The sequence below is a fragment of the Miniopterus schreibersii genome (genome assembly GCF_964146895.1).
Source record: "Miniopterus schreibersii genome assembly, chromosome: 1".
Taxonomy (NCBI): Eukaryota; Metazoa; Chordata; class Mammalia; order Chiroptera; family Miniopteridae; genus Miniopterus; species Miniopterus schreibersii.
In genome coordinates, this window is record NC_138101.1 from 115,396,896 (window position 1) to 115,422,471 (window position 25,576).

Sequence of the window (25,576 nt, forward strand, 5' to 3'; positions counted from 1 at the left end):
TTGCTAAAGTCCTGAGAAGATAGGCTGACTGTGCTCAATCATCCTTTTTCCATAGTTTTTTGTTTGGTGTTCTGGTTTGGCCATCATCTTAGCAAAGTGTCTAATTTGTTCTTTATGGGACATATATTAGGTACATTCCTAGGGCAAAGTTCATAGAGACTCGTATATAGATATCTTTTTTGATATAAGAAAATGGACATGTGCCCCAACCACAACATATAGCCTTGATATACCCTGTGCAGTTGAATATTTATTTGATTTTTGAAGTTAGATTTAATGAGATATTCAGTTGATTGTTTCCAGTTGTCAGTTATCAAGACCTTATAAAAGAAGGCCAACTGGCAAGATTCTTTGACTTTAATCCTTAAGTATATAGCCAACAGTTTACAAGTAACTTATACTTACAGAGTAGTCTTGGTTTATACCTCTAGAAATTGAGGTAAAGTGACATAGAAGTAGAATAAACCATATGAAAATTGAGTCTTCAGAACAAAAACGCATTAGAATGTAAACTTTAGATTCTTAGAGGAAGCAACTTCCCTTATTCATTGCAGCTTATACTGAAAAGTTATTGGTCCACAAAAAATAAAACTTTATTATTATTTGATTTTCTTTTAAATTTTGTCAGTAGTAAGTCATGTGGTTTATGTAACCAATATTTATTTTCCTACACTGAAAATTTTGGTACAATGCGTTATGAAATCCAGTTCTAAATTTAAGAGAAATACTTGTTATAGCATAAGCAAAATAAATCAAATTGAGATGAAAGGGATCTTATCTGAAAAAGAAAAAACTTAGTTACCTCTAAAATCATGTTTATATGTGATTTTTAACTCAGAAATCACCAGATAATTCCAATAAATAATCACTTTCATTTTTATAAGGCTGCAGACAAGACACTGTCTAATACATCTTTTTAACTTTTAAGTATATTAAAATCCTTGGCTTTTATGGAGAGATGGATTCTCAAAATTTGAAGAGCTAGTGAGCTCAGTCATTTCACTTACTTGATCTCTTCCTGATTTATGTGATGTCATGTGACGTTCAAGTTGGGTTCTGTATGCAAAGGTGTAACTGCACAGGGAGCAACTAAAGTTATCTTCATTCTTTTCATGGCGATATTTAATGTGCTCTTTCAGAGAGGTAAAGCGTTTATAGCCTCTGTCACAATATGGGCAGGTGAGTAATTGGGAAAATGCATCTGGTGTTCCTGTAAAAGAAAGATATTTTAAATTAAAAAAATTAAAAAAAATATTGGTAAATTACATAACTGTCTAACCACTATGCTGTACACCTGAAACTCATATAAAGTAATAGTGAATACCAACTGTAATTGAAAAATAAAGTATTACCAAACTACCACTGAGTCTTCCTGTGCTATGTGCCAGATATTATGCTACCCATTTTATATTTGATCCTCAAAACAATGCAATGATACTCATCTCTGTTTTAAAAAAAATGAAAACATGAATGAGGCTCAGAAAGATTAAATAACTTAAAAGTCACACAGCTGTAAATGACGAAGTCAGGATTCAAGTGTGTGCTGACTTTAAGATTCCATATTTTTTCACTAAACCCCAATTCTTTTCTTTTTTTGTATAGTCAATTAGACAAAAACAGGAGACAAAAGTACAATTAGAATGTAGGCTACATTTGTAAATGTATACATATTAATGGACTTATATACCATAACAGAATCTTTCTACAGGTAACAATGTCATCATTATTTATTTAATGTTCATTCTTTCAAATTTGAAAATGACACTTGCTGTCATCAGAGAGTAAGTAGTACATAGCTAGACTATCTTTCTAAGGTTCATTGCAATTAGGTGGCCATATGACCAAGTTTAGACCAAAAGAATGCATGTATATTGGCTGGGGGGAGCATCAGTGGGAGCCAGATCTAGGCTTGGCTCATAAAGACCTCTCACGCACGATTATTCATGTTCTTTCCCCTACTGAAATACATTGACAAATTTTCTGTATAATTTTATATGGATGAATAAATATAGGATAGCTTTCAGAAAATAAAGGCATTATGCATAAATTCGGGTTCACTAAGTGAACTCTATGTAATTTTGGAACCATCTAACCTGACAACCCTAAAATGTAATACTACTTTGCCAATTAATATTATTTAACTAAGAGCAGTTTTCCATATTTGATTTATTTCTTCAAAGAAATAAGTTCCTAAGTGACATCTTATTGTAAATGTCATCTATGTCTTCATTTTGATTTTCTTATAGAAAAACAGACCACCAAAGAAAATTTCATAAAATCCAAATGCTTCATAAACATATTATCTTTATTGAAATTCAAGTTTATATAAATTAAATATCTTGCTCAAGGACCAACCTGCAAATAAAAGACTGAGCACCTAACTGGACAAAGCTAGGTAAATATGCTAAAATATGTATCAAAATATGAATATGAACATTTTATTTAAAATATTAAAAATCAAACAAACCCCCAAACTTTAGGAGGACATCTTTTGTTAGCAAGGCAACTGGAACTAGAGAGTTTTCTGTTGGTTATGACTCTAACGGGACCCACTTCTTTGGGGACTAGATTAGCCACATGAGGAAATTCTTCAGAAATCATATTGTGCTTTGTCTAGTATGAATTTCTTATTTGTACAGGCAAGTGGGAAGCCAACATTTGACACATTCTCCTTGCCAGACTGCCTAGTCCATCCTATTTACAACTGCAAAAGTCAGAGTCCACCATTGTATGTGTTCATTATTGGCACCACAATCACAATGATTTCCATCTCTCAAACTCAATCTGCTTATACGCCACAGTGTAAGAGAGCTGTCTGCTCTCATTATTTTTAATTTTATTTTTGCCTTGCCTTCATGATTATTTCCACCAATTAATAAACAAAATACTAATATTTTGTTAAATGACAGGTGTTCCAAAAAATGTATACACAAATTTTGAATAATTATAAAGGCAGTGTTTATTAAAATACATTTCATTTTCAAAATTGAGCTATCAGCTATTAAAGTGTGAATACTTGGGAAACCCTGTATTTTAACAGTAAGTAATTACTTTTATAAATCTATATTTGTTGAATTTTTTTCACACATATAAAATTTGAATTTATTCTTTTAGGTCACTGGCATGAAACAATGAAAAGTAAATCTGAATATCTGACATAATAAGCAAGTTATCGAATGCAAGTTTAAAAGTTAAGTGAAACTTTTGTTTCTATTTTTGAAAATACTGTATTGTTTTTTAAAAAATCGTTCTTTTAGCAAGAAAGACTTGTCATGTAAGGAAAATATATTTTTTAGAATTCCTATAATAAACTTACAGTAGCAATTGAATACTCCTAAAAAGATAACCAATCTGATCATTTTTTAACTTTCAATGATTTCTTTTTTTTTTTTTAAATATATCTTTATTGATTTCAGAGAGAGGAAAGGAGAGGGAGAGAGAGAGATAGAAACATCAATGATGAGATGGTCATTGATTGAGCCCGCAACTGGGCATGTGCCCTGACTGGGAATCAAACCCCTATTGCCTGGATCTTAGGTCGACGCTCAACCGCTGAGCCATACTCGGCCGGGTTCAATGATTTCTTTATGCATCTGTGACCATAAATATACTTATTTAAAAAATTAAAATTTTTTTTGTATCTTCCTCTTTCTTTGGTAGGTAGCATAACATTTCAAATTGATAGCATTACTTGATGTAAAAATCTTTGAAAAATCTTGATTTGCTCCCCACTAATTCAAAATTTGTGATAACCTACTGGAATGAAGTTTGCCTGTTTGCAACTTAGGAAGTACAGGGAGGGCATGTTTAATCTGCTAAAATTTCAAAAACTTAGGAGTTTCTGAAGATAATAACTTTTTATATTTAAACAGATGCTACTGGTGTGATAGACTATCTACTGTGAAATACTTCATTAGCAGTATATAAATTATATTATATACCTGAAAGTAAGGAATACTTTATAGAATTAAAAACATTCTATAATTCAAACATTGTACTAAACCAGAATGGTTAGGACCCCAATTTTTATGGGATTTTACTGTGTTGATTTGTAACACTGAAATTTATAAGGTTTAACCTTATTTGATTTATGCAATGGAATATTTCTTGAGTTTTAATTGCTTTCTTTCATTGAAGCTTTTTGAAAACTATTTTGTTACATAAAAATTTTACATATATACATATGAATTTAAAATTTTTCTATTTCCCTTTCATATTTATTTTAACCTACTGCTTCTACCAGTGAAATGGTATACATTTTCTTTAAGAGAAAAAAACACCAAGAAATGAAAGTAGAAACAGTAGGGCCTTATAGAATTGTAACGCAAATAACTACAGATTCTCCAAATATACAAATACTGATCATCAGAACACTAATCATTAAGCTGAAATGCAGTGTCCCCAGGGGCAATAATCTACAGTGTTCACAAATGTGAACTTTTGGCACACTGGAGAAAACAGTTCTGGAGTACCCTACCTCTAATTCCTCTATCACCAATTTAGTTACAGAAAATCTATTCTGGAGTGAAACTTCTGTTTCTTCTCTTTTTCATAGCTTATTCCTGATTTAAGGAAGGTACAGTTGACTCTTTGCAATATAATCTATTTTGTTTTCTGTACCATCTTTCTCAATTTCCTTCAAAAATTTAAAAGTTGATTGATACAATACCATTTACACTAGCACCAAAAAAGTTGAAATACTTGGTATAACTCTAATGAACAAAATCAAAGGACTAAATGAATGGAGAGATATTCCAACTTCATGGATAAGGGGATTCAATATTGTCAAGACGTCGGTTCTTCCCAACTTGATCTAAAGATTCAATGCAATCCCAATATATATCCTAGAGAGTTGTTCTATGGATATTTACAAACATTCTAAAGTTTATGTGGAGAGCCAAAAGATCCAGAATATTGGAACACAATATTGAAGAAGAACAGTCATAGGACTGACACTACTCAACTTCAAGACTTACTATAAAGCTATAATAATCAAGACAGTGTGGTATAAACAAATGGATCAATGAAATAGAACAGAGCCCAGGAATAGATACCCATAAATATAGTCAACTGATATTTCACAAAGGAGTAAAGGCAATACAATAGAGCAGAAACAGTTTTTCCAACAAATAGTAATAGAACAACTGAACATGCTCATGCAAAAAAAAAAAAAAAATCTAGACACAGACCTTTACACCATTCACAAGATTGAACTCTAAATGGATTAACAGGCCTAACTGTAAAATGTAAAACTATGAGTCTTAGAAGATAACAGGAGAAAACCTATATGATCTTGGGTATGTTTGATGCCTTTTTAGATACAACATCAAAGGCACAATTCATGAGAAGTAACTGATAAGCTACATTTCATTAAAATTAAGTACTGCTCTGAGAAAGAAAATATCAAGAGAATTAGAAGACGAGCCACAGATTGGGAAAAATATTTGCAAAAAGTACATCCAATAAAGGATTGTTTTCTAAAATATGCAAATAACTTAAAAAATCAATAAAAAAATCAAATAACTCAATTAAAAATGGGCCAAAGACCTTAACAGACAGCTTACCAAAGAAGACATACAGATGGCAGGTAAGTATGAAAAGATGCTCCATATCATATGTCATCAGGGGAATACAAATTAAAACCATAAGAAACCACTGCACACCTATTAGGACCTCAAAAATTCAGAACACTGACAATACCAAATACTGGCAAGGATGTGAAGCAGCAGGAACTCTCATTCGTTGTTGGTAGGAATGAAAACTGGTACAGCCAGTTTGGAAGACAATTTGGCAGTTTCTTATAAAACCAAACATACTCTTACCATACAAATCTATCAATTGTGCTCCTTGTTATTTACCAAAAGGAACTGAAAACTTCTGTCCACATAAAAATCTGTACACAGATGTTTACAGCAGTTTTATTCATAGTTGCCAAAATTTGGAAGGTGTCCTTCAGTAGGTGAATGAATTAATAAATCGTGGTGCATCCAGGCAATGGAATTTTATTTAACACAAAAAAAATGAGCTATCAAGCCATGAAAAGACATGGAAGAACCTTAAATGCAGATTTCTAAGTGAAAAAAGTCAATCTGAAAAGGCTACATACTATATGATTCTAACTATGACATTATGGAAAGGATGAGACTATGGAGACATAAAGATCAGTGGTTGTCAGGGGTAGGGAAACGGGGAAAGATGAATAGGCAGAGCAGAAAATTTTTATGGCAGTGAAACTACTCTGTAATGATGTTATAATGATAGATATATGTCATTATATATTTGTCCAAACCCACAGAATGTACACCACCAAGAGTAAACCCTACGGTAAACTACGTACTTGGAATGATTATGATATGCCAATATAGGTTTGTCCTTGGTTAAAAAAAAAAAGTACCATTCTAGTGAGTTATGTTGATAATGGAAAAGGCCTATGCATGTGTGGGGGAAAAGGGTATATGGGACATTTCTGTATCTATGTCTCAGTTTTGTTGTAAACACACAACTGCTCTAAAAAAAAAAAGAGCTTTAAAAATGTTGATTATTTGCATTTAAGCTAAATATATGCATTAAACTGGGACCCTGGAAAAATCAAATCAGATTAGTATCTTAAAACCTGACGTATCCTTAAACATGCTAAGTAATTTCCTAGTATTTGGTACAGATCTTGCATAAAATTTCTTAGCAAGCTATCTTCATCTGTTTCTAGTGCATGGAAGGACAGAATGACAGCCTAATTTTTTTAGGAGATTACAAACACTTTATTATTGCATTTAGTTACTCTTTATACAGTGGCTGTTTATACCAGAGTAGACTAGATCAGATAGAGAAAAAACCATTTGTCTCCAAATTAGTATGTTTTGAACCAGACAACCATGTTTTGTTTGCTAGAAGAATAGTGGAAAAGAATCAGTGGGTAGTAGGGGTCATGCTAGTTTCTATTTCCACTACTTGCTGCCATGTTAGTGAATGGAAATCAATGTCCAGGCACTGTTCTAAGCATTTCAAATGCAGTGGCATTACCACTATATATATTAGATGCCACTACTATAATACTATACTGTTATCATAGACAATGTTCCATTAATTAAAGGGATTAATCTCTACAGCAACCTGCAATCAATTTTGGTTTTCAAAAATGTTTCCTATATTAGGATAGTAGGTTCCTACAGTAAAGTAATAGAAATAATCCTTTAAAGATGAAAACAAAAACAACTGTGAAGCTCCATTTACCATTTTCATCATGACCACTGGCTTCTGGTGTGCCCTGCCTCTGGTCCTCTTCGGGTGCCTCGGGGTAAATGACAGCAGTGTCTTGCTGTTGCAGGAACTCTTCAACATTAGGATCATGGTTTTGTTCATTTTCTGCATCTGAGTCACATTCATCATCTTTTACTAAAAGAAATGCATACTTTATAAATAGCAACTTCACCACCACATTGTTAAAAAGTGTTTCTAATTGAGGAATTCTTTATCTTGAGAGAATATGAGATTGTCCTTAAATTTGTAGGAGATATTTACTGAATATTAAAAACAAAATTCACTCATTCTGTTATAATTGAGAAGTCATTTAAAAAATAAACTTTAAGTGTTACAAAAGTCTTGAAATTTTCACAATATTCCCTTTAAGTTTCAGAGTTATACTTCTATTCCATTTTACTGATGAGCAACATATGGAGAAGGTTAATACAGTTGGCTGAATTCCTGGTTTCTCAGTCAATGTTAAAGCAAGGAAAAAAGGAAAAAAGAAAACCTCAGTTCTCAAACCTTATTTTTTCCTAGCAACCTACTGTATCATTTACTCAGAGTTGTACTTTAAATCTGAATCATTCTCAATACAAGCCACTCTGAAGTATAGTTCAGTTATGTGATTTCTTAGAAAATAGCTTTAATAGTTATCTATAGTTAGAGAGAGTTCTAATAAGAGTCAAAGCACCATATTGATAAAATTGCTTATCTTCTCTAGTATTCATATATAAACAGATACAAACAGGGCTATTCTTGCACTGTTTCTGCCTAAATAGATGTTTAACTGTGGCAATAAGGCAGAAGCATTTTTTCTGAGTTAAAAAGGTTCAAGAGATAATACAATGGCCCTGGTAAGGTGGCTCAGTTGGTTGGAGCATCATCTGTACACCAAAAGGTTGCAGGCTCGATTCCTGGTCAAGGCATATACCTAGGTTACAGGTTCAATCTCCAGTCAGGTCATGTACAAGAAAGCAACCAATTGATGTTTCTCTCTTTCTCCTCTCCCTCCCACCCTCTATAAAATCAATAAGCATGTCCTCAGGTGAGGATTAAAAAAAGAAGAAATAGAATGTTTTCAACCTGAGAAGGTGGCCCAGAGTGCTGCTTAGTTTCTAAAACAGTACTGCTGCACTAGGGTTTTCCTCCATTCTCCCCACTGGCTCCAGAGGAGAGAGCGAGTCTGTCTGCTCCGCACTGGTGGTGACTGTAATGGGTTAGGATGGCTCCCAAATGTCTCCTGGCTGACTTCTTTATGCACTTCTGACTGAACTGTCAATTCTAAATTTGTAAAACAGCACTTCCCAGCAGGCTAAAATTGGGCCAAATTAAAATAGTGATCTGCGGACATCTTTTTTATTCAGCAGTCATTAAAACAATCTTGCTAAATTTTCTGGACAGTATAGTAACTGAACTCCTTAGGGTGGCTGCTGTTTAAAACCTTAGAGCAATAACATAGTAATAATGGTGACACATCATTCCCTGCCCCCGCCCCCACATTTTAATACAGCCAATAGCTATCAATTATTTAGCATCTGCTATATACTGCCAGTTGTCACCAACTGGGCTTACTGAATCCAGGGGTAAGTGAAAACTCATTAAGAGGTAAGCTGGTACTGCTGGTTTTAAGGGAATCTATTTTCAGATACTCAACTTTCACATTGCTCTTTCTTAGAATCCTAAAGGTTCATTTTTCTATCTTCCCCTTTTCACAGAAAAAAAAGGCATATCCCTCCATTGATCCAATACATAATATGATGCACTGCTTCAGAGCATAAAAACCTCCAGGTTGCCAAAGAAAAAAAATTCAAAATAGTAATTGGGGAAAACCTTCTTTACTGCTTAATAAACACAACATAAAACCAAGATAAGCCTTCCAGTTTTTCCTGTTTACATGGATATCTATCAGAGTAAAGCACGGCAACTGAAATGGGGATATTGTAGTCCTAGTTAGGAACATCTGAAATCAACTGTGTAATAATACAGCCAGAGAGAGTGAGAGTAATTTTCCTTTAATGACCTCACCTGTTCCATTCCATATTATTAAAAAATTTTTTAATAATATGGAAAAGCAAAGCAAAGAGTATTCTCAGAAACCATTCTTAACATCTGTCATTAGCTGAAACAGGAATTCTTTTATTTTATTTTATTCTGTTAATCCTCACCCAAGGATATATTTTCCATTGATTTTTAGAAAGAGTGGAAGGGAGGGAGGGGAAGAGAGAGAGAAACATCGATGTGAGAGAGACACATCAATGGGCTGTCTCCCGCACATGCCCTGACTAGGGTTGGAGATTGAATTTGCAACCTGGGTATGTGCCCCTGACTAGGAATCTAACCGGTGACCCTTTAGTGTGTGGGCCGACACTGTAACCACTTAGCCACACTGGCCAGGACAACAATAAGCATTCTTGAATAGCTAAAGCAGTAAAGTCAGTGTCATCGTGTCTCTTCAATGTACCTTTAAATTTTCAAGTTAAACAAGAAAAACTCATAATGAAATTTGTATTTTATGTAATTTCTTACAAATTCATGTAGACTTAACAAGATACTTAAAATTTTCATCAAATTATAAAATATTTCTTTCAATTAAAGTCTTTACTTATAAAATGTTTTTATTTTCTATATCCTAGTAACTATATATGCATACATACATGCACACAAACACACACATACATATGTTGGAATAATGAGTTTTAAAATAGTATACACTTTTCAGAATTATACAATCTATATTTTAATCATGAACCTTGCATCTTTAATAAGTTAAATGCACAGACTGGTTCTAAATGTTCTCATTTAGAGACAAATATTTTTATAATTTATAAATTTAGATTAGATCTAAATAATCTTAACCTCACTATTTGAATAATCTATATTTAAAAGATACATTTATTTATATATTATATAGTCCTCATTATTTATAATTTATATATTCCTCATAGAGAAAATTTTAAAATTACTGAATTTATTGGGGTGACAGTAGTTGATAAAATTATATAGGTTTCAAGTGTACAATTCTACATCATCTGTATACTGTACTGTGTGTTCACCACCCAGAGTCAAGCCTCCTTCTGTCCCATTTATCCCACTTTACTATCTTTTACCTGCCCCGACCCCCTTTTCCCTCTGGTAATCACCATGCTGTTGTCTGTTTCTGAATTGCTCTTTTTTATTTTTTTTGCTTAATCCCTCCACTTATTTCACGCAGCCCCCCAACATCCCTCCCCTCTGATAGTTGTCCGTCTGTTCTCTGTATCTATAAGCCTGTTTATTTTGTTCATTAGATTTTCTATGTAAGTGAAACCATATGGTATTTGTCTTTCTCTGACTGACTTATTTCACTTAGCATAATACCCTTCAGGTTCATCCATAAAATGTATATTGACACATTTATTTGAATTAGAAAAATAAAGAGGCTTTTTTTTTCTCTCCTGACAGAATTCCAGATATTGAATGAAGTTTCTAGTTATAAAGCATTGATCAAAATAGAGTTAGTCCATGTGGTAAGATAAAAAAAATTATAAAAATGTATTGGAGTCCGGCCAGGTATGGCTCAGCGGTTGAGCGTCGATCTAGGATCCAGGCGATGGGGTTCCATTCCCGGTCAGGGCACATGCCCGGGTTGCGGGCTCGATCCCCAGTCAGGGGCGTGCAGGAGGCAGCCGATCAATGACTCTCTCATCATTGATGTTTCTATCTCTCTCTCTCCCTCTCCTTTCCTCTCTCTGAAATCAATAAAGATATATTTTTGAAAAAAAAAAAAAAAGTATTGGAAAAAGTACTAGAGTTAACAATATTTTAATTTTCCCAATCATTTCTGAATATATCAAACAAGGCCCCTCTAAGTGAGGAGAAAAAAGAGTAACAAAATCTAAAACCAGATATCATTACTCCTTTGATAAAAGTACCAGTAAAGCCTTTTTGGTATATCTCCCAGAAAATGAAGGCATGAATGATTATAATGACTGGGAAACAAATCCTTTAGCAAGTTAGGTGACTTTGAATTTTAGACATTAGAAATATTTTTATTGATAGATAACCATAACATTGCATATAATTCTCAAGATGTGTGAGGAATTGAGTAAATCAGTTCCGACAAAAACATATTTCGTATTTTTATTTAGGAGAATAAAGTTATCTCAGTGCTAAACAAAAAGCAGAAATAGAGTTAATGCTAAACATGTCTCCTTCTAGAAATAAGTATCATTAAACTATTGATATATGAACTGAAGAATACTTCAGTTCCTTTCATTTCATTTTGAGTAACATTTTTCTTTAATAATTGCTTATTAAAATTTGTACTGTATTTATGTTATGATCAGCTGTGTGGTACTGATAATTATATAATAAATCAATCTTTAATTTAAAAAATAGTTTACGAGCCTTCCGGTTCCTAAATTAAAGAGAAACTTAAATTTCAATTTATATACATGTTTTCTTGTAAAGAAATGGCAGTTAATCAAAAACTTCAAAAAGTAAATATATACTATGTTGGTGTCAAATTCTATAGGCTGTGTAGAATGCAAATGTGATTTCAAGGAGTAAACAGATCCTGATAACTAATAATGAAACTCAAAATAGTTAGATATGCATTTTTATAACCTTGTTAAAAAATGTGATTGAAGTTTAAATCATCATTCAAACACTTATTTTTTGATTATCTGTAGATTACTTGTCATCCTTATATATGAAAATCTGCTCTATTATATGAATCTATAAGTTTACAATTGTATTTAAAGAATACAAACTTCTAACTTTTTATGTAGTACCCCATATGCCCAGGTACTTAAATATTTAAGGAGGGTAAAGATAAAAGAGGAGGAAAAAGACTAAATTCAGGACTCACAAATTCAAAAACCAGTGGCACAAAAGACCTTGTTCAAAAACTATTGTGTGAAAGGAGCTGGCAAGAGAGTACCTGTACATCCTGCTTCATCTGCCCGAGCTTCAGGCCCCAGGATTTCTTGTCCTTCCTTTCCTGCTAAAATCAAAGAGAAAAGGATTAAAATAGATCAATATGTCACAAACACTTTAACTTTTAGAAATCTGAAAAGGAAACTTTTAGATTATATTTAAATTTGGATTTTTCCTTCTATAAATATAGTAATTTGTCCTTGAAAAGTAAAGCTTTTAGAAAAAAATAAGCTTTAGAAGAAATTAACCAGAGAGTTTTACCAAACTCACAAAAATTTTTAGAGAAATAAAACTAGTAAAGATTTATATATAATCCTGAAATTATAAATATATTAGAATTGTAAGCATAGTGGGATGTTAGTATTTTTTAGAAGAGGGGCTCTACCTATAGGCAGTAAGATTCCTTTTTACATTTCTTCCCCAAAGCACAGATTTCTATGTTCTAGGCACTGTGCTAGGTGCTCTAAACTTATTTCCTTTAACTTTCATAACTACCTATTTTATATGTTAAAAAACAAAACAAAACTTGAGGCTTGAGGAGGTTAAATAACTTGCCCAAGGACATGCAGCTTTAGGTGGTAGAAGTGCAATCTGAATAAAGGCCTGAATGACTTTAAAACCTCCTTTCACTACACCCTTGCTTGTCTATCTAGATTACCAGACAACTAGAAAGAAGACTGGACCAAATTTCATTGTTCCCAGAGTAAACATATAAGGTACTATATTTTTTCTTTCACTCTACTCATTATTCTAACTACTTACAAATAGTAGTAAATAACAGTACTGATAAACATTTCTAGTTGTCTATTATCCTCTGCCACTGATGTTTACTTGGTTAGAGCTATCAAAGCAAACCAAGTAGGCTGATTCTAGTCTTTTATACAGATTAAGATCAGAAAGAGTTAATAAGCACATTGTTTTGGCAAGCAAAAAGTATATTTTATATATTCAGGTACATTTTATTAATTAAAATGATTTATTAAGAACATGTGTAGATAAGAAAGACATGAAGGAGTTAAAAACTGCTTTTCTGGCCCGGCCAGGCATGGCTCAGTGGTTAAGCTTTGACCTAGGATCCAGGAGTGAGGGCCGGGACTGCAGCTCGATCCCCAGTCGGGGGCGTGCAGGAGGCAGTCAACCAATGACTCTCTTATCACTGATGTTTCTATTTCTCTCTCTCCCTCTTTCTTCATCTCTCTGAAATCAATAAAAAAGATATATTTAAAAACAAACAAAAACCCCCTGCTTTTCTGAAAACAAGTAGCAGAGTATATATCATAATTATTATCAGAATACTTATGAAGTCATACTAAAACACTGTGTAGTCATCTGCACCCCAATCAGATCCCACTGAATATGCCAGTCAAAAACCTTGATTTAGATTTCCCCTAAGTGTGATAATTGAATTGAGAGAAATAGAACACTAATCAAGTATAATCTTTGCTCACATCAAAGCATGTATTTCTTTAAGAGCCTTGGATTATCCGGTGGACTTATTCAGCATATTTTCTTTAATCGTTAACTTTAAAACATATATTTTATTGATTTTTTTTTAGAGAGAAGGGGAGGGAGGGAAAGAGGAAGAGAGATGGAGAGAGGGAGAGAGAAGGGGAGAGGGAGAGAGGGAGATCAATTTGTTGTTCTACTTATTTATGCACTCATTGGTTGATTCTTCTGTGTGCCCTGACTGGGGATCAAACCCACAACCTTGGCATATTGGACAATGCTCTAACCAATTGAACTACCCAGGTAGGGCACTCATTAACTTTTATATTAGTACTTAAAGATGATCACTGTGTGAAAAATAATGGAAATGTGCAAATTTCTTTAAACCAGCATAAAAAAAAACACATTATATAAAGTATATAATAATAATATCAAATTATGCTGAAGAATTCTCCTTTTATATTTGCCATAAGCAAAACTACAATTTACAAATCCCTGGTGGTAAAGTGTTTCCAATACTGTTAGATAAGTACCAGTGTTTGCTAAGTGTTTGAAAATCTCTAACATCCTTTTCCCTCTCTCCAATGCATCTACTGAAGCTAAAATAATAAATAGTATGATAATTGGGTAATTATATGATAGTAATATATTATTATATATCTATGCCCTCTATTTTTCCTTAAGTAAAAATCAAAACCATGAGAGTTACTTGTTAAAGTGGAAGGTAACACTGACATTAAGGGTTAAAATGATATTTTGGAAATTACTACTTTTTTACTTACAGTTATATTACAGCTTTTAAACATCGTCTGGAATACAATTATTTATTCACTTCGTCATTTCTTCATTTCTGCTTGGAATAAATCTAAGCTCCTTCCTTAGATGAACATTTAACATAGTTCAGAATCTGGTCCCAGACTTATTTACCAAAATTTAAAAACTGGAAGTCTCCATTCTTTCTCTCATTACTGAGGCTAGAATTTTGGTTCAACAACTAAAACCATGTTGACTAATGAAAACAGAAAGATCCTAATGCTCGCCTGTAATGCGAATATACATCTCTCACTGCTGAGTGCTGCCCAGGAATAGGCTCTTTCCTGCTCCATCCACAGACTAGCATGAAGACATTCTGGAACAGAGGCTGTTCTAAATATTTTTCAAGCAGCATTCTCTCTCATGAGGGGTAGAAGGGATCAATGGGGAGAAAAGGGGGACATCTGTAATACTTTCAACAGTAAAGATAAATAAAAAATTAAATAAACAAAACAAAAACAACAACATGCAATACCTGACTAGTCTGAGGCACTGACCTTTTTTCCCTTAGATTGTCAAATAAAAAAATGACAATAGGACCCCCCCCCCCCAAAAAAAATATATATAGAAGAGGAGAAAAGTAGTGGAGTATACTTGTACATATGATTTTCTCTCCTGTAAGACTTAATAATGTCAACACATTATGAATGACTAACTTACATGCAATTTAGAAAGGAAAATTAGGATGCTCCTAAGGTTTTGCTTTTAGTCTAAATTCCAAAGCAAATATATAGATGAGAAAAACCCCTGACTGCTTTTTCAAATGATGGCAAAATACAGCTGAAAATAAGTCATGAAATACTAGTCAGCAGTAAAAAGGAACAAACTACTCATACATACAACTTAGATGACTCTCCAATAAATTGTGGAAAGTAAAAATAGGCCAACCCAAAAAATGTTACATACTGGATTATTGCATTTATATAGTATATTCTTGAAACAACAAAATTATAAAAATAGAGAACAGATTAGTGGTTGTCAGGGGTTAGGGATGGAGCAGAATCTGGGAGGGTGGGTGTATAAAAGGGAACTAGGGGGCCCTATGGTGATGGAATTGTTCTGTATATTACCTCTATCAATGTCAATATTCTGGTTGTAATACTGTACTATAGTTTTGCAAGATGTTACCATTCGGGGAAACTAGGTTAAAGTACATATATCTGTATTATATGTGACTCTAAAACTACTTGTGAATTATTTGTGATTCTATAATTATCTCAAAATTAAAAGTTTCATTTAAAAAGTCAAGGAAAAATGTCACAAATTTAGATCAAAAGAGGTAGCACTTGTTCACTTTGCATTAAGATGAAATTCCTAGGAAGTAAAAACAAAGGTGGCAAATGCAATTCATTTTAATTAAAAATCTAGAAGACTTACATTCAATGGCAGGATAGAACACCCCAAAATACAAGACTGATTACTTATTACAGCACATGTAGTAAATTCTAAAACTTGCAATTTTGAAATTCATACCAATGTGTTTCTAACCATTTCTAACCATGTGTTTATGGGAATATTTTACAGCCATCTCTAATAAGGCAAAGTAAGTGGCTAACTGAATCAGATTTTCCTTTCTTGCTTTCATTTCTTCCTCTATAACACACATCCACATATGACATACATATTTGTACCTGCCTTTCCTCAAGTTGTTCCCTCTGTTTAGGATCCATTACCCTTTCCATTTGAATAACGTCTATGCCTCTAGTTCTTTAAAGATCAGTTCACATCTCTCATTTTGTGTCTTCTTTGACCCTGCCCCCTGCTCCTCCCACCCTACTGTCCCTGCTATAGAAATACTATACAAAAACCAAATTTCCCAAATTTAATAAAAGATACAAACCAACAGATTCAAGAAGTTAACTGAATCTCAAACAGGATAAAGCATCCCAAATCCAGGTCGAAACCATCATTCAAACTCTGAAAACTAAAGTAAAAAAATCCTGGAAAGAGCCAGAGAAAATCATACATAACTATAAAGGGACAATGATTTAAAAGACAGCAGACATAGACAACAGTGTGGTGTTGGCCAGATGGAAGAGAGGGAGAGGGCTGGATGGAGGTGAGCAAAGAGGCGGAAAATGGGGACATCTGTAATAGTGTAAACACACAAACAAACAAAATAGTTCTGGCTGGGTGGCTCGGTTGGAATGTGGTCTCCTACTCCAAAAAGTTGTGGGTTTGATTCCTGATCAGGGCACATACCTAGGTTACTGGTTTGATTCCCTGGTTGGGCACTTATGGGAGGGAAAGAGGGGAAAACTATATTCAATGGAAGCTTGAAATGTCAGGAATGAAAGAGAACAAGAGAAATTATATAGTCCATGTGACAAGTACAACAGAAAGGAAGGAGGGTAATGGGACTCATATGGGGGTAAGGTTTCTATATTTCACCTGTAGTAGTAAAATATTAGTTCTAAGTAGACTGAAAATTCAAGTTAAGTATGTGCATTCTAATCTATAGAGCAACTACTAAAAAATCTATATAAAGAGATAGAGTAAAAAAATCAAAGAAATAAAAACGGAATACTAAAACATATTCAAATGATCCAAAATAGGGCAGGAAAAGAGAAAGAGAAGAACAAAAAAGCAGAGGGAACGAAGAGAAAACAAATACAATGGTAAACCTAAATCCAAACATCAAAAGTTACATTAAATGTAAATAGTCTAATAAAGCCAATTAGGGACAGGTTTTTAGAATAAATTTAAAAAACCAAGCTCCATCTATAGCTCTCTACACAAAAGTTATTTCATATCTAATAATATGGGTAGATTAAAAGTAAAAGGATGTAAAGTATATACCAATGAAACATTAATTAAAAGAAAGCTAGGGTGATTATTTTAATATCAAAGTAGACTTTGGGGCTAAGAAAATTACCAGAGATATAGAGAAACATGACATAGTGATAGAGGGCAATTCACCAAGAACACATAATCTTAAGGGTGTATGCGTCCAGTAACAGAGCTTCAAAATACATGACTGACATAACAGTGTAGAGGCAAATCCATGTTTATAACTGGAGACTTCAATACTCCTTTCACATTAATTGGCAAAACAAGCAAACAGAAAGTTAGCAAAAGTATAGAAAAAGAATTAGATAACACTAACAAGTATTATATCCAATTGACGTGTAGAGAACACATTCTATCCTACAAGCGCAGAATACACATTCTTTTGAAATGCACATAGCACATTCATGAAGACAGATCATACCTAGAATCATACAACAAAACTTAAAAATTTAAAATAAATGAAATCATACAAAGTATGCTCTCTCACCATAATGAATTTAAAGTAGATATCAATAGCATAAAGGTAAGAAAATCTCTACTATGGAAATTAATACACTTCTAAAGAATCCCTGGGTCAAAGAGGAAAATGAAAAAAACAACATATCAAAATTTGTGGGATGTACCAAAAGCAGTGCTTAAAGGGCAATTTATAGTATTAAACGCTTATGGTATAAAAGAAAGTCTCAAAACAAAATTCTAAGCTTCTATGTTAAAACATTAAAGAAGAGCAAAATAAACCCAGCACAAACAAAAGGAAGTAATAAAGAGCAGAAAACAATAAAATTAAAAACATAAAATAGAGGACAAAATAATGAAAAAAAAAGCCGATTCTTTGAAAAGATCAGTAAAATTGACAAACATGTAGCAAGACTGAAAAAAAAGAGGGATGACACAAATTACTAATATTAGAAATGAAAAGGGAATATCACTACAGAGCCAGCAGATATTAAAAAAATAATAAGGGATTACTATGAGTTCAAACAGTAAACATTATAATACACATATCTGACTTGTAAAGAAGAGTTTATTCATATTTTTTAAAACGACTGTCAGCAGGTATTAAACTATGGATTTCAAATATGAGAATGATGCTTAAAATGTCAATGTATGCCCATCACCCAAAGTCAACTCATTGTCCATCACCATATATTTGATACCTTTTATCCTTTATTACTACCCTATATATAGATCATGTGTGATAGAAATGAACACTCGAAACCTAATCTCATTAACCGATGTTACCCCAATAAATTTAATAAAAAAGAAAAATAAATAGAAATAAAAATAAAAGTCACAATGTTTTCGATACATCAGAAATTACATTGTTTGTAACTACTTACACTTAAAATGAAAAATTTTTTATGTCCACCAAGCAACCTGTGAGTCAGTACATAATCAGTTTACAAAATATAAATCAGGAGAATTAATAACAGTACCTCTTAGGGTAGGTTGTGAGGATTAAATTAATTAATATAGTATGTCTGTAGTCTTGTACCAGGCACATAGCAAGGGCTATATAATTGTTAGCTATATTCCTAAAGCAGACTTGTAAGGTTCACATCTTTACAAACATAAATTTGAAAACTTCAAAATGGACCAATTCCTCAAAAACTAGAAATGAATAAAAGTTATCCAAGATAAATCAGCTAACCTAAATATTCCTATAACTATTTTAAAAACTGAATTTGAAGTTTAAAACCTTCCCTTAAACCCAAACTGAACCAAACAAAACTCCAAGCCTAGACACTTAAAGAAGAAATAGTACTAAATTTAAACAATCTTTTCAAGAAAATAGAGAAAAAGGAACACTTTCCAATTCATTTTATGAGGTGAGGATTACCCTGATACCAAAACCATGTAACAACAATACAAAAAAGAGAGAAAATTATAGGCCAGTATCTCTCATGAACATTGATACAAAAATCTTCAACAAAATATTGCCAAGTCAAATTCAGCAATATAGGAAACAAAAAGACTAAGTGGGGCTTTCCAGGGAATCCAAGGGTGGTTCAATATTTGAAAATCCATTAATGAATTTCACTGTATTAATAGGCTAAAGAAGCAAAACCACATGATCATATCAAGTGAGGAGAAAAAACATTTAAATTTGAAAACACTTCAACATCTGTTCAGGATGAAAACTCTCAGCAAACTAGGAATAGAAACTTTGATAAGGGGAATCTACAACAAACCTATAGTTAACATTATTCTTAAAGGTCAAAGACTGAATACTTACCCTCTGAAATTGGGAAAAAGAAAAATCTCCACTCTCATCACTCCTTATTGACATAAGTTAATAAAAATATAATTTTAATAAGTTAATAAAAATATAAAGATTAGAAAGGAAGAAATCAAACTGTCTGTATTTGAGAAGACTGTATTCACAGAATTCCCAAGGAAATCTACAAAAAATTCTTATAATTACCAAGTCCACAGGACCTAAGGTCAACACACAAAAATCAATCACATTGCTTACTATATAATAGCAACGAACAAATGGAAACTAAATTAAAAACAAAACATCTGCAACAGTTTCTCCTTCCAAAAAACAAATACATAGGTGTAAATCTCACAAAATGTGTTCATGATCCGTATTTTGAAAATACAAAACACTGAACAAAGACCTACAGCAAGATTAAAAAAAAATCAACATACGAAAACCAGCTGCATTTTTTTGTTGTTGTTAATCCTCACCAGAGGATATTTTTTCCATTGATTTTTAGAGAGAGTAGAAGGGAGGGGGCAGGAGTGAGAAAGACTGAGAGACAGACAGACATAGACAGACATTCATGTGAAAGAGACACATTGATTGGTTGCCTCCTGCACGTGCCCCAACTGCCCAGGTATGTGCCCCTTGACCAGGAATCAAACCAGAGACCCTTCAGTGCTCAGTCCAATGCTCTACCACTGAGCAACACTGGCCAGGGCATCCACTGCATTTTTACACACTAATGAACTACCTGAAAGAGAAATAAAACAGTCTCATTTACAATAGCATCAAAAACTATAAAATACTTAAATTTAACGAGGCAAAAGATTTGTACATTAAGAACTGTAAGACACTGATGAAAGAAACTGAAGAAGACACAAATACATATAAAGATATCTTTTGTTCATGAATTTTGGAAGGATTCACATTGTTAAAATATCCATACTACCCATAGCCATCTATAGATTCAATGCAATCTTATCAAAATTCCAGTGGTATTTTTTTACAGAAATAGAAAAAATCTTAAATTTATAGAGCATCACAAAAGACCCCCAAAAGCCAAAGCAATCTTAAGAAATAAGAACAACGTAGGAGGTATCATACTTCCTGATTTCAAACTGTACCACATGGCTATAGTAATCACAACAGTATGGTGCTGGCATAAAAACAGACACACAGACTAATGGAAAAGAATAGAGAGCCCAGAAATAAACTCCTGCAAATATTGGTCAACTAATATTGGACAGAGGAGCCAAGAATGGGGGAAAAGATAGTCTCTTCAATAAATTGTGTTGGAAACTGAATATTCACATGCAAAAAAATAAAATTGAACTCCTATCTCATACAACTCACAAAAATTAACTTGAAATGGACTGTAGATTTCAATATAATATGAAACAATAAAAATCCTAGAAGGAAACATGGGGGAAAAAGTTCCCTGACACTGGCTTCAGCATTGTTTTTTTTGGATATGACGTCAAAAGCACAGGCAACAAAATAAAAATAAACAAGTGGGACTACAAACTAAAAAGCTTCTACATAGCAAAAGAAATAATCAACAAAGTGAAAAGGCAATCTATGAAATAGAAGAAAATGCCTGGAAAACAAAAATCTGAAAATGGGGTTAATATTCAAAATATATAAAGAAGTCATACAACTTGATAGCAAAAAAACCCAAATAATCAATTTGAAAACGGGCAAAGGACATGAATAGACATTTTTCCAAAGAAGATATACAAATGGCAAACACGTACATGAAAAGGTGTTCAATATTACTTATCATTAGGAAAATGCAAATCAAAACCACATTGAAATATTACCTCCCACCTGTCAAAATGGCTATTGTTAAAAGACAAGAGCTTACAAATGCTGGTGAAGATGTGGAGAAAAGGGAACCATCATGCACTGTTGGTGGGATTGCGAAGTGGTGCAGCCACTATGAAAAACAGTATGGAAGTTCCTCAAAAAATTAAAACTAGAACTATCACTTTAGTTAGTTCTTCACATATATTTATTTAAGTATTTATATCAATATGGATGCATGGATATAATGTCTAATCACTATACTGTACACCTAAAATTAATACATTGTATGTCAACTGTAATTAAAAAATAAATTAAAAAATAGAACTACCATACGATCCAGCAATCATACTTCTGGGTATATTTCTGAAGGAAAAGAAATGATTATCTGAAATATCTGCACTTCCATGTTCATTGAGGCATTATTCACAATAGCCAAGACATAAAAACTACCAAAGTGTCCATCAATGATAAACAGATAAAAAATGTGGCATATATATAAATATATATATGTAAAATGAAATATTTTTCAGTTACCAAAAAGAAGCAAATCTTGCAATTTGCAACAACATGGATGAACCTTGAGGGCCTTATGGTAGGTAAAATAAGTTAGACAGAGAAAGACAAATAATGTATCATCTCCTTATAGGCAGAATCCTAAAAACTTAACTCATAGAAACAGAAAGTAGATCATTGATTGTCAGGTCCTGAGGTGGGAAAAATGGCAATCAAAGGGTACAAACTTCCAGTTATAAAATGATAAGTCCCGGGAAGCTAATGTACAGCATAGTGAATGCAGATAACAATACTATATTTGTATACTTGGAAGTTCTGAGAGAGTAGATTTTAATGTTCTCACTACACACACAAAAATTGGTAACTATGTGAGGCAGTGAATGTGTTAATTGACCTTACTGTGGTAATCATTTCATTGTATAATCATACATTAAATCACATTGTATTATTAAACTTACACAATATTATATGTCAAATATATCTCAATAAAACTGGAAATTTTCTCATATGCACACACAAAAAATCAAAGCTCTAAATAAAGAGAGACATACCACATCCATTAATTAGACAAGTCCTCAACATAATAAAGATGTTAGTTCTTCCCAAAATGATCTATAGATTTAACAAAATTTAAATCAATACCAGCAGGATTTTTATATAGATAAGATTATTCTAAAATTCACATGGAAAGAAAGGAACTACAATAGTCAAAACAATTTTTTAAGAAAATATTGAAGGTATAACATTACCTAATTTTAAGGCTTACTATTAAGTTAAAGTAATAAGATGTGGTATGGGCAAAAGGAAAGACACACAGATCAACAGAACAGAGTGCAGAAATAGATCCCCCCCAAATATGGACAATTTCTGACAAAGGTACAATGGCAATTCAATAAAGAAAGGATAGTCTTTTCAACAGTGTGGAAACAACTGGACATCCATATTAAAAAAAGTGAACCTCACCTCAATCTTCTATTTATAAAAAATTAACTCAAAATGGATCATAGATCTAATAAAAAAGTGAAGGACACAAAGGAGAAAATTCTGGTGATCTGGGGTTAAGCAAAGAGTTCTTGAACATCACACCAAAAGCATAATAACTAAAAGGAAAATTTGATAAAATAGACCTAATAAAAATCTAAAAGTTTTTCTCTGTGAAAGACTAGGATAAGAGAATGAAAAGACAATCTACAGACTGGGAGAAAATATTTACTACAACTATAGGGAATGCTAAAAACAATAATAAAATCAATAGTAAAACAAATAACCTGATTAAAAAATGCACAAAAGACATGAGTAGACACTTCACTGAAGAAGATATACAGATGGCAAATAAGCACATGAAAAGATGTTCAAATTCACCAGTCATTAGGGAAATGCAAGTGAAAACAACACCCAGTATAAAAAAACACCTATTAGAATGGCTGAAGTAAAAAACAACTGTTAAAATCAAATACTGGTGAGGATGTGGAGAAAGTGGATCTTTCATACACTACTAGTGGGATGGTACAGCCACCCTGGAAAACAGTTTGGTATTTTCTTAAAACATTAAATATACACTTAACATATTACTCAACAATACCATTTCTAGGTATTTACCCTAGAGAAATGAAAACCACATTAAAAAAAAACCCCACATATACGCAAATGTTAATAGCAGTTCTATTCATAATCTCCATAAACTGGAAATAACCCAAATGTTCTTCAGTGGATGAATGGCTAAATAAACTGTGGTGTATTCATAAAATGGAATAATACTCAGCCATAAAGAGTCAAACTACTGATGCAACAACTTGAATAAATTTCAAAGACATGCTCTGTGAAAGAAGCCAGACACAAATGTTTCATACTGTATGATTTTGTTCATATGACATTCTCAAAAAGACAAGCTATAGTGACAGAATAGATCATGGTTGCCAGGGTTTGTAGTGGGAGGAAGGTATGACTAAAAAGGGGTAGTATGGAGGAGCTCCTTGGTGTTGGAATTGTCTGTAGGGTCATTGGTACTATAACCAAAAGAAACTGAATTTTGCCAATGACAAAATGAACAAGGAAGTAGATCCTCTCCTACAATCTCCAGAAAGAAATGATACTCTGTCAACACTTAAGATTTTTCATCCAGTGAGATCTGTGAAGGACTTATGACCTACAATGACTGTGTAAAAATAAATCTGTTGTTTAAGTTATTAAGTGTTGTACTAATTTGTTATGGCAGCAACAGAAAACCAGTAAAGTGGTTAAATAAGTTTAGAGCAAGGAGAAAAATGAGAATAACTGCCATTTTCTGGCTAACTAAGAAGTGTTCAATATTGTTTCCTTTTTGTTGTTTCAGTCTTATCAGATACTATAAATAAAAAACCACTAATCTTCTATTAATTACAGCCTTGCTGGGGGCCATACAAATTCAAAAGGAGTATGGGACATGGTAACTGCTCTTAAGATGTTTACAATCTAGAGGGATATATAACTTGCCCGTGAAATAAGGAATTTGAGGCTTTTAAATTTGAAATATAAAAATGAAATATAAACAGCCCTGGCCAGGTGGCTCAGCTGGTTGGAGTGTTGTCCCATACACTAAAAGGTTGTAGGTTTGATTCCAGGTCAGGGCACATACTTAAGATTTGGGTTCGATCCCTAGTAAGGGCACAGAAGGGAGGCAAGCTGTCAATGTTTCTCTCTCACAATGATGCTTCTCTCTCTCTCTCAAATCAATAAACATATCCTTGGGTGAGGATAAAAAAGAAATATAAACAGAAATATCAAAAGGAAATATAAAATATAAAAATGGAAATTTAAAATAAAATTAAAATGTGGAGGGGAACATGAAATAGAGAAGAGTTCAGCACTAATAGAAGCACCAAAAAAGAGATCTATGTGGATGGGTGCTCATGCTGTGATAAAGTACTTCTTTATTGCTTTATATATGTACTTCATGTAACAATGTTATATTCATTGTGTTTGTGTGTATGTATAAATTATATATATTTCTGTTGAACCTGTAAGTAAAAGAAAATAATAGTATGTTTTGAAGTCAAAGAGATTTGGGTTTGAATCTTGGACTTCCATATTTAATGTGTCATCTTGGAAAGATATTTAACCTTTATGAGCCTCAGTATCCTTATTTATAAAATGGAGCGAACATCTATCACACAAAGTTGTTATAAAAAATGAAAAAAAGTTTTATGGGGAAAGCAATTAGCTCTAGGCCTCTACAGGTACATTTACTCAGTATTATTTATCTTAGCTAGTATGTAAAAGTTAAACTGCAAATGAATGTTCATTTATTGTGCCAGCTTTCCCAGTTCTCCAGTTTTTCAGAAAAGAGGCATGTCTCTCAAAACTAAATTAGACCTGACTAGAAAAGTCCTAATGAAAGGCAGAATTAGCCTGATTAATCCTTACACCCAAAGTTCAATTATTGAGATCAGCTCAGCAATGGTGGAGAAGTAAGCAGTGTGGAGGGAGATCAAGAGGACCCTGAGACCCTGTGAGAGTCCCCTGTGGAACAGATGTCAGACATTCTGTTAGACAGGCTAAAGAATGGGAAGAAGGCCAGAGACCTAGTCAGAGACCTGATAGCATATGCACTTTGTAAACTAAATAATTGTTTCAACATTCATCCTTTTGTTCCATTACTATTGGTCAAAGACAATATTTTTAAAAACCCCAATGTTTTTTTCAGATATACTAATGAAACCCAACAAAAGGGGGTTTTGCTTCATTTCAATTAGGTTTTTAAAACTTTTTAATTAAAAAAAATTTTTAGACTTACAGAAAGGTTGTAAACATAGTACAGAATTCCTGTATACCCTTCAACTAGGTTTCCATAATGAGAACATC

At 32.9% G+C, this 25,576-nt stretch overlaps 1 protein-coding gene across 12 annotated transcripts in view; it reads right to left on the reverse strand.

Moving 5' to 3' along the window:
• Positions 1–25,576, reverse strand: part of ZEB1 (zinc finger E-box binding homeobox 1) — a 199,741-nt gene that overhangs the window by 14,737 nt on the left and 159,428 nt on the right. For 5 of the 12 annotated variants that reach the window (XM_081132023.1, XM_081132021.1, XM_081132020.1 and 2 more), the window contains 3 exons: positions 12,164–12,223; positions 7,231–7,392; positions 1,008–1,210 (listed from right to left, as the gene is read on the reverse strand). In XM_081132023.1, the coding sequence (XP_080988149.1) occupies positions 1,008–1,210; positions 7,231–7,392; positions 12,164–12,223 (425 nt within the window). Of the gene's footprint in view, positions 1–1,007; positions 1,211–7,230; positions 7,393–12,163; positions 12,227–25,576 lie in introns of all 12 variants that reach the window. The other 7 variants (XM_081132019.1, XM_081132030.1, XM_081132029.1 and 4 more) reach the window with 3 other exon arrangements.